The 10,919-nt window shown below is 53.8% G+C and overlaps 1 protein-coding gene across 1 annotated transcript in view; it reads right to left on the reverse strand.

Moving 5' to 3' along the window:
* AACS (acetoacetyl-CoA synthetase) overlaps positions 1-10,919 on the reverse strand; it is a 57,590-nt gene that overhangs the window by 36,497 nt on the left and 10,174 nt on the right. Inside the window, exons 4-5 of the mRNA XM_034637938.1 lie at positions 4,735-4,854; positions 4,505-4,618 (exon numbers count right to left, since the gene is read on the reverse strand). Of these exons, the coding sequence (XP_034493829.1) occupies positions 4,505-4,618; positions 4,735-4,854 (234 nt within the window). The remainder of the gene's footprint in view (positions 1-4,504; positions 4,619-4,734; positions 4,855-10,919) is intronic.

The following is a 10,919-nucleotide window of genomic DNA, read 5'->3' on the forward strand; positions in this document are numbered from 1 at the left end:
GAAGAAGAACCCCAGATACTGAGGCTTCGACCACACAATGCCTGCTATGACCACGCAATGCCTGCTAGGACCACGGGCCCCGCACCCACATTCACTCACTCCATAAATATTCATCATACACCCGCTGTGCGCCCGCCTCCCTGGGGACTGAGACGCGGCAGTGAACAGAAGACAGAGCCCCTGTCCTCTAGTACGAGACAACAGACAGACAGACGCCTGTGTGCACACAAATAATCCCAAGATTTCAAGTGGTCTCTAAGGACAACAAAAGAACAAAAGCAGGGTGTGGGAAGAGAGTGGTGGTGGGTCTTCCGTGGGCCCGCAGGGACCTCGCTGCAGTGAGCAACCACGAGAAGACCCCATCGAGGGCTAAGACGGGAGGCAACTTGGTGCATCCCTACGATCTGGGGCTAGTCAACTAAGGTGCAAGCAGGGCCTCCGTGCCCAGCTGCCAGCAGAGGGGACATAGCTACAGCCCTTTACTCGGTTTACACGATAAGGCCGCCCTCTTTGCAAACACACGCTGAACACCCACTTGCAGCGAGCTCTCCCAGGAGAGGCCCAGCAGCGGCTTCTCCTGCTGCTACCCTGCCCTGTGGACCCGGTCCCACCACCGTGGGGGCAGGGGAGGAGGGCTAGCACCCCGACCACCCCGCCTGCATGGACGATAAGTCTTATCATCTCCCCCTGCTTGCCCCTGGGGACACACCCGCCCACATCTAAACTCACTACAGTGCTTTGCGGTGGAGAACAGGTCCACACACAGGCCTTTAAACTTCTCCAGAAGTCAAAGTGAAAAGAAAACTGTAAGAAAGACCTGAATTCCTCTAGGTGGGAAAGCATGACTCACCATCCGATTAGGAGAGAACAAAGGAAGGTGGGGACTCAGTGAGGGAGAAGGAGCCAGGCCTCCCTTTCAGGTCTAAGGAGTCCAACCCTNGCCTCTCCAGGGAGTCACTCCCTCATGCCCTCTTCAGGGAAATACAGCGCCCGGCCTGGAACTACGGTCAGGTCAAGTTAGTGTCCACGCTGCGATATGCACGAGGGCGGGTCACCAGGTACCAGCCTGATTCAGCAGGGTCCGGTGTCCCCGGAGGGCTCTCGGCCATCTTCCTCAACACACCTGGTTCCCTATTTCTCCTCTCAGAAAACGTGTGCTTCAAAGAGAGACTTTTTTTTTTAATGAAAATGGGAAGAAGGACCTTCTGCAGTCCTTTTCTAGACCTTGAAAGGGTAGATTAAATTGGAAGAAGAACCCCAGATACTGAGGCTTCGACCACACAATGCCTGCTATGACCACGCAATGCCTGCTAGGACCACGGGCCCCGCACCCACATTCACTCACTCCATAAATATTCATCATACACCCGCTGTGCGCCCGCCTCCCTGGGGACTGAGACGCGGCAGTGAACAGAAGACAGAGCCCCTGTCCTCTAGTACGAGACAACAGACAGACAGACGCCTGTGTGCACACAAATAATCCCAAGATTTCAAGTGGTCTCTAAGGACAACAAAAGAACAAAAGCAGGGTGTGGGAAGAGAGTGGTGGTGGGTCTTCCGTGGGCCCGCAGGGACCTCGCTGCAGTGAGCAACCACGAGAAGACCCCATCGAGGGCTAAGACGGGAGGCAACTTGGTGCATCCCTACGATCTGGGGCTAGTCAACTAAGGTGCAAGCAGGGCCTCCGTGCCCAGCTGCCAGCAGAGGGGACATAGCTACAGCCCTTTACTCGGTTTACACGATAAGGCCGCCCTCTTTGCAAACACACGCTGAACACCCACTTGCAGCGAGCTCTCCCAGGAGAGGCCCAGCAGCGGCTTCTCCTGCTGCTACCCTGCCCTGTGGACCCGGTCCCACCACCGTGGGGGCAGGGGAGGAGGGCTAGCACCCCGACCACCCCGCCTGCATGGACGATAAGTCTTATCATCTCCCCCTGCTTGCCCCTGGGGACACACCCGCCCACATCTAAACTCACTACAGTGCTTTGCGGTGGAGAACAGGTCCACACACAGGCCTTTAAACTTCTCCAGAAGTCAAAGTGAAAAGAAAACTGTAAGAAAGACCTGAATTCCTCTAGGTGGGAAAGCATGACTCACCATCCGATTAGAAGAGAACAAAGGAAGGTGGAGACTCAGTGAGGGAGAAGGAGCCAGGCCTCCCTTTCAGGTCTGAGGAGTCCAACCCCGGTTCCTTCTAGAAGGAGAGTCCCTGCCAGCCCCACCTCCTGCACTGCACACCCAGCCCACCACACTCCTATCACTCCTGCAGGTGCCCTGNGAAGAAGAACCCCAGATACTGAGGCTTCGACCACACAATGCCTGCTATGACCACGCAATGCCTGCTAGGACCACGGGCCCCGCACCCACATTCGCTCACTCCATAAATATTCATCATACACCCACTGTGCGCCCGCCTCCCTGGGGACTGAGACGCGGCAGTGAACAGAAGACAGAGCCCCTGTCCTCTAGTACGAGACAACAGACAGACAGACGCCTGTGTGCACACAAATAATCCCAAGATTTCAAGTGGTCTCTAAGGACAACAAAAGAACAAAAGCAGGGTGTGGGAAGAGAGTGGTGGTGGGTCTTCCGTGGGCCCGCAGGGACCTCGCTGCAGTGAGCAACCACGAGAAGACCCCATCGAGGGCTAAGACGGGAGGCAACTTGGTGCATCCCTACGATCTGGGGCTAGTCAACTAAGGTGCAAGCAGGGCCTCCGTGCCCAGCTGCCAGCAGAGGGGACATAGCTACAGCCCTTTACTCGGTTTACACGATAAGGCCGCCCTCTTTGCAAACACACGCTGAACACCCACTTGCAGCGAGCTCTCCCAGGAGAGGCCCAGCAGCGGCTTCTCCTGCTGCTACCCTGCCCTGTGGACCCGGTCCCACCACCGTGGGGGCAGGGGAGGAGGGCTAGCACCCCGACCACCCCGCCTGCATGGACGATAAGTCTTATCATCTCCCCCTGCTTGCCCCTGGGGACACACCCGCCCACATCTAAACTCACTACAGTGCTTTGCGGTGGAGAACAGGTCCACACACAGGCCTTTAAACTTCTCCAGAAGTCAAAGTGAAAAGAAAACTGTAAGAAAGACCTGAATTCCTCTAGGTGGGAAAGCATGACTCACCATCCGATTAGAAGAGAACAAAGGAAGGTGGGGACTCAGTGAGGGAGAAGGAGCCAGGCCTCCCTTTCAGGTCTGAGGAGTCCAACCCCGGTTCCTTCTAGAAGGAGAGTCCCTGCCAGCCCCACCTCCTGCACTGCACACCCAGCCCACCACACTCCTATCACTCCTGCAGGTGCCCTGCACCCATGAGCCTCAGGGCCTTTGCACAGGCTGTCCTGCTGCCCGGACTGCCCTGTGCTCTCCCTGCGCCATGACCTTCCTTGTGCATCTAGCCTCCACCNGAAGACAGAGCCCCTGTCCTCTAGTACGAGACAACAGACAGACAGACGCCTGTGTGCACACAAATAATCCCAAGATTTCAAGTGGTCTCTAAGGACAACAAAAGAACAAAAGCAGGGTGTGGGAAGAGAGTGGTGGTGGGTCTTCCGTGGGCCCGCAGGGACCTCGCTGCAGTGAGCAACCACGAGAAGACCCCATCGAGGGCTAAGACGGGAGGCAACTTGGTGCATCCCTACGATCTGGGGCTAGTCAACTAAGGTGCAAGCAGGGCCTCCGTGCCCAGCTGCCAGCAGAGGGGACATAGCTACAGCCCTTTACTCGGTTTACACGATAAGGCCGCCCTCTTTGCAAACACACGCTGAACACCCACTTGCAGCGAGCTCTCCCAGGAGAGGCCCAGCAGCGGCTTCTCCTGCTGCTACCCTGCCCTGTGGACCCGGTCCCACCACCGTGGGGGCAGGGGAGGAGGGCTAGCACCCCGACCACCCCGCCTGCATGGACGATAAGTCTTATCATCTCCCCCTGCTTGCCCCTGGGGACACACCCGCCCACATCTAAACTCACTACAGTGCTTTGCGGTGGAGAACAGGTCCACACACAGGCCTTTAAACTTCTCCAGAAGTCAAAGTGAAAAGAAAACTGTAAGAAAGACCTGAATTCCTCTAGGTGGGAAAGCATGACTCACCATCCGATTAGAAGAGAACAAAGGAAGGTGGGGACTCAGTGAGGGAGAAGGAGCCAGGCCTCCCTTTCAGGTCTGAGGAGTCCAACCCCGGTTCCTTCTAGAAGGAGAGTCCCTGCCAGCCCCACCTCCTGCACTGCACACCCAGCCCACCACACTCCTATCACTCCTGCAGGTGCCCTGCACCCATGAGCCTCAGGGCCTTTGCACAGGCTGTCCTGCTGCCCGGACTGCCCTGTGCTCTCCCTGTGCCATGACCTTCCTTGTGCATCTAGCCTCCACCAAGCACAGATCATTGAAGTCCTACAAGGCTGCATGTAATCTGCCATCTTGTCCAAGAGTGGCCTCAACCTTACAAGCCGGTCACTCTGCCTCAGTCTCCCCCCCAAACCACAACAAGAACCAAAAACACTTACCGACCACCCGGTCTCCTTGTTTCACTCCCATTTTCCTCATTGCTGCTGCAAACAAAGCTACTTGTTGACGCAACTCTTCAAACGTCACCTTCACAATTTCCTCTTTGCCTTCCCCTGGGAAGAGAAAAGGGACAGACAGTAGACACAACCCTAAAAGAAAGGTTCTCAGTCACAGACCAGGAGGAGAACTCACAAGGCTTAAATGTAGGTTAGAAACAGGNACCAAAAACACTTACCAACCACCCGGTCTCCTTGTTTCACTCCCATTTTCCTCATTGCTGCTGCAAACAAAGCTACTTGTTGACGCAACTCTTCAAACGTCACCTTCACAATTTCCTCTTTGCCTTCCCCTGGGAAGAGAAAAGGGACAGACAGTAGACACAACCCTAAAAGAAAGGTTCTCAGTCACAGACCAGGAGGAGAACTCACACGGCTTAAATGTAGGTTAGAAACAGGTGCCTGGAAACATCACACAGACACGGGCTTACTCAACTTCCTAGAGAAGAGCGTGTATGTGGAAGTTAGCCTAAGACGCCAGAATGATCAACCTCGCTATCGAAGAAACACACGTGACAACAGCGAGACATGAATTTCCACCTAACAGACAGCAATGACGGAACAGGACGGTGTGGCGAGCTGGCCTCCACAACGAGCCCAGTGAACCCTCCCTTACTGCTCATGCTCTCAGGTGGGTCCGCCCCCACGGAAGAGGCCCGAGCCGGGTAACCAACATACGCTGGACACAACAGTGACTTCTCGGGCTTGGTCAAAGAAGACACAGCAGCTTCCTGCAGCTCGCTCCGGGGGATCCAGCTGCCACGTGGTGAGAAACTGAGGCCTCCCGCCAACAGCCATGGGATGTGAATGTGCCACCTCGGTCAGTCCTTCAGATGATGCAGCCCCTGCAACTTCATGAGAGGCTCCCGAGCCAGAACTACCTGCTAAGCCATTTCTGAACACACAGCCCACAGAAACCGTGAGACACTAAGGGTCTACAATTTAAGCCACGGTGTTCAGGTAATTTGCTACACAGCAACAGAAAATGAATAGGACCAGGGCGCCTGGGAGGCTCAGTCAGTTGAGCCTCTGACTCTTGATTTTGGCTCAGGTCATGGTCTCAGGGTCCTGGGATTGAGCCCCACACTGGACTCCATGATCAGTGCAGAATCTGCTTGGGATCCTCTCTCTCCCCTCCCCCTGCTTACACACTCTCTCTCTCTCCCTAAAATAAATAAAATCTTTTTTTTTTAAAGATTTATTTATTTATTTGACAGAGACAGACAGTCAGCGAGAGAGGGAACACAAGCAGGGGGAGTGGGAGAGGAAGAAGCAGGCTCCCAGCAGAGGAGCCCGATGTAGGACTCGATCCCGGAACACCGGGATCACGCCCTGAGCCGAAGGCAGACGCCCAACGACTGCGCTACCCAAGCGTCCCTAATATAAATAAAATCTTTAAAAAAGAAAAAAAAAAGAATACGACAAAGACTCAATGTTGCATGGGGTGGGAAAATTATCTGAACATACTTATTACTGGAAAGACGTTACTCCTCTGAATGTTGTCTCTGATGTAAATATTTTATTCCTGACTGTTAACTGCCGTTCGATTCTATAACACGAAGCGTCACTTCTCCAAACATCCTGATTTCTCTTTGGTGTAAATCTGGCTTTTCCCATTTCCTTAAAGTTATGTATGCCTACCCGTGGTTCTTTCCTCTCCTCACTGGGTAGCCTTGTAATTACTTCCCCCATATTCCCACTCCCCCAGTGATTTCCTATCCTATAAATACCCAGCAACCCCAAACCCACTGTTCAAAGACAAAATGTGCTGTGCAGGCAGCTCTTCTCAGAACTTCAACACTGACGGGGCTAATGCATACTGCTTTGGCTCTGCTCGCTGGAGCACGAAGTACCAGGGAGTGCTTTCCCTTGGCGGCACCTTGCAGCCTCACCAGGGATCATGTGTAGCAGGGATGGGGTCTGCTGAGAATGCCTGAGCGAGCACAAAGCAGAACTCCACGAGCACCTGCACTCGGCTGGGAGAGCAGGAATCAGGAAGACATGCAGAAAACAAAACACAGTGACCCTGAAGTCCTCAGGCCAATAACCAGCCAATCTAGGACCCTGCTCGAGAAGGCACCCTATTTGTGGGGCGCCTGGGGGGCTCAGTCGGTTAAGCGTCTGCCTTCGGCTCAGGTCATGATCCCGGGTTCCTGGGATTGAGACCCACATCAGGATCCCTGCTTAAAGGGATCCCTCTCCCTCTGCCTGCTGCCCCCCCACCCTCTGCCTGCTGCTCCCCCCGCTTGTGCTCTCTCTCTCTCGTGCTCTCTGTCAAATAAATAAATAAAATTTTAAAAAAAGAAGAAAGTACCTTATTTGTAAACTAAATTTGATCCCTGGCTTGAGGGCACTTATTTCCACTGCAAATACCAGGGGGAGCTCTTTAAAAGAAGGGGTTCTCTTGTTTAAAGGGAGGGAATGGCAGGGGTGGGCAGGACAGGGTGCACAGGGAGAAGTGAAAAAGCCACTGCATACCCGGGATGACCACCACACCTCCCTAGCCCACGCTCCAAACACAGCTGGACTTGGGAAAAGAGGGTCTGGTTTCAGCCAACACACAGGTGAGGGAGAGAGGGAGAGCACAAGCGCACGGCCAGCTCAGTCTGAACCCGGCGCCCAGAAGACTGGTCTGTTTTGCCACCAGCATTACCGGTTTTCAGGTTTGTCTTGTTTTGTTTGTCCAAAGATTCACATCTGACCTTTCCCACTTTCCAGAGGGAGATACCGGGACCTGGTGCAGTGCCCGAGGTAAAAGTGCGGAAACATCTGACGGGAGCAGGAGAAACGATGGAAGAGAGACCCAGCATTCTCACTCCTCAGGTCATAAAAGGCGCCAAGCGGTGTTCACCAAAGAAGCCCAGTGCCTGGGGCGTGACAGCCCTTGAAGGGCCTCCTGGGCGCAGACAGAACGTGCTGGAGCCACACACCGGAACACGACTGGGACATAGAAGGAAGGAAGCACTGACAGCTGCCACAGCGTGGAGGGACCTCCAAAGCATGAGGCCGAGAGAGAGGCCAGACACGAAGGGCCACACAGGATGGGATTCCATCTCTAGGAAATGTCCGGCACGGGCAAACCCGGGGACATGATGGAGGCGGGTGGGTGCCGGGGAAGCGGAGGTGATTCCTTTTGAGGTGACAGAGATAGCAGGAGCTAGACGGAGGGGGCGGCTGACAACCCTGCGAAGAAGCAAAGAACCACTGACATGAGCCACGTAAGGGCGTGGATGACTCTCGTGGCTGAAATCCCACTTGAAGGAGGACCACTGTCCCAGCTTCCGCCAATTTCTGCCTCCAGAAGGCTGTGGCCACCGAGCACCTCCAGCCGGTCCCCTGCCGGGTGCAGCTGTGACCCGGATCATGTAGCAGGCATGCCCGTGTCACACATGCAGCTCAGTCCTGAAATGGGTATAAACCAACTCCTATTAGACTTCAAGGGTGTAAGAAACCCCAGGCAAATGTCCTCCATTCATTTTACAAAACCAAGGCTTAGCCTACTGGTTCTATCTCAAGGCATTTAACACACCTGACCTGGCGCCAGCACGGCTTAGCCCGGCCCACGGTCAGCGTGCTCAGAGCACGGACGCAAGCCTCCCNAACACACCTGACCTGGCGCCAGCACGGCTTAGCCCGGCCCACGGTCAGCGTGCTCAGAGCACGGACGCAAGCCTCCCGTTGCACAAAACCATCTACCACAGAGCCTGTTCTATACGGGAGTGTAGACTGTCTCATGTAATTCACTGACGACGGCGCTGGCAGTGACAGGCGGCTCAGCTGTGAGGGTGCGGGTGGCGTCTGTGACTCTCGTGATCGTTTGACACGGAGCGGCGGCCGCTGTCCAGCATCACAGGAGAGGATGGGACCACAGATGGTGAGCCCGGGACAAGATCTAGATTCAAAATCCCAAGCACGGCTTCTACTGAATGTGCTGAACCATCATAAAGTCAAACAGTCCTAAGTCGGGGAGCGTCTGTATGTTTTTCCTTTTTTTTCGTGCATCCCGCTACAATGTCAGCCGTCCTGTTCAACTCCATGTTCCCGGCACCTTGCACTGAGGGACACTTGAGACAGCTCTGAGAACGAGTGAACGAATGGATGGATGGACATGCAAGTACCTCCTTAAAGAGCGAGGGAGGGACGCAGGACTGGTGTGGCGTCCCCATCCCCGAGACTACATGTGTGCTCAGCCCGAACTGCATCTGGGCTAAGAACCAAGGAAGGGAGCAGAATAATACCGAGCAGCCCAAAGACGACATACAGACAAGACTCTGTGGTTCTTAACCAACAGTGTGCGTCAGAAGCAACCGTGCGCTGTAGAAACATACGTGAGTCTGGGCCCCACCCCTGGAAGATGCGCTCTAGGAAGCCACGGGAGGAACTGGACAGCCAGGGTTTGAAGGCCACGCAGGGATTTCAGAGGTATAATCTCAACTGAAAGCTCCGCACGTGTCCCCTGGGGCGGGGACTGTTGTACACGCATGTATGCATATTCACTCGCTTAAGCTCTACCATATTCTTGAACAGGTCCTCTCCTCCTCTCCATTTGACAGAGGCAGAAACAGACCCAGAGAGCTTAAGGGGCTTGCCCAAGGTCACACAGCTACCAGACCTCCCCTATCCCCTATTTCAGGCACTACCTGGACAAGCATGATGATCTGACTTCTGACACCACTTCTGACAGCAAACAGTAACTTGTAGTGCAGACCAGGGTTGCGAGAACTGAGAGCAGGCAGCAAGAGACAAGAGTTGGGCAGGTGATGGCAGGGGCACAGCTACCTGGGCTCCCTTTGCAAAGGAGGGGGCAGACCATCCCGCACACGCGGACAGCTCGACAGCATTCGATTCCGTCACCGTCCCGAAACTGGAAGCTGGGAGTCATGAACACCAAAGGTCCAACGAAGTTCAGTCTCTGCTGATGCCTTATTTCCCCCCAACACAGTAGCCCGTGCTGTGTCTAGAACGAGCAAGTAAAGGGCACCTGCGCGGCTCAGTCAGCACACTGAGATGGGGCACACTCAGGCCTGCTTCAGCTCAGGTCATGATCTCAGGGGTCCTGGGATGGAGCCCCGCATCGGGCTCCCTGCTCAGCGGGGAGTCTGCTTCTCCCTCTGGCCCTCCCCCCACTCATGCACGTTCTCTCTCTCTGTCTCAAATGAATAAATAAAATCTTCTTATAAATAAATAAATGAGTAAGCAAAGCTTTATTACTCAAAGGAGAAAAACACTGTCACCTGGAAAATCCACCGTGAAACACCTTAAACCCTACCAATACGACATAATTTCAACGTCACTTTTCTACAAAACTTCAGGCCTACCAAAAACCTAATTAATTAGGAGACCAACCACACTGTCTCTTTACTAAGAAAAGTCATTTATTTCAAATATTTTATGCCAACTCTTCCAGAGCCTGCTTAGTACATAAATTAGAATATTCTTTAAACTTTATTTTATTTTTATAAAAGGGTTTTTTTTTTTAAAGATTTTATTTATTTGACAGAAAGAGAGAGAGCACAACCAGGGGGGAGCAGCAGAGGGAGAGGGAGAGGCAGGCTCCCGCTGAGCAGGGAGCCCAACGCGGGGATCGATCCCAGGACCCCGGGATCACGACCTGAGCTGAAGGCAGACGCCCAACCAACTGAGCCACCCAGGAGCCCCTAAACTTTATTTTAAAAGGAGAAGTCAACGGGCAGAGAGTCTAGCTGCTGCTCCTTAACTGTCCTGATGACTCTGAGCTGGTTACTTAATATTTGGTGTCTCAATTTCTCCCATAAAACGTGATCACATTGATGAGGGAACGGAAGGCAAGCTGAAGATGAAGACAAAGCAGAAGCTGACACCCTGCAACACCCCCCCCCATGGGATGTAAGTGACATTCCTCGGGCATTCCTGTCTGCTTTTAAAGGACAAAGAAACAGTCCTTACTAGNAGGACCCCGGGATCACGACCTGAGCTGAAGGCAGACGCCCAACCAACTGAGCCACCCAGGAGCCCCTAAACTTTATTTTAAAAGGAGAAGTCAACGGGCAGAGAGTCTAGCTGCTGCTCCTTAACTGTCCTGATGACTCTGAGCTGGTTACTTAATATTTGGTGTCTCAATTTCTCCCATAAAACGTGATCACATTGATGAGGGAATGGAAGGCAAGCTGAAGACAAAGCAGAAGCTGACACCCTGCAACACCCCCCCCATGGGATGTAAGTGACATTCCTCGGGCATTCCTGGCTGCCCTAAAGGACAAAGAAACAGTCCTTACTAGCTACAGCCCATTGACAAGTCCTTGAAACAGGCACAGTGACATTCCTCTAGGAACTCAGCTGCCTCGATGTTAATACTTTGCTGAGGGCAAAAGGCAGTCCT

The sequence above is a fragment of the Ailuropoda melanoleuca genome, chromosome 12 (genome assembly GCF_002007445.2).
Source record: "Ailuropoda melanoleuca isolate Jingjing chromosome 12, ASM200744v2, whole genome shotgun sequence".
Classification (NCBI taxonomy): Eukaryota; Metazoa; Chordata; class Mammalia; order Carnivora; family Ursidae; genus Ailuropoda; species Ailuropoda melanoleuca.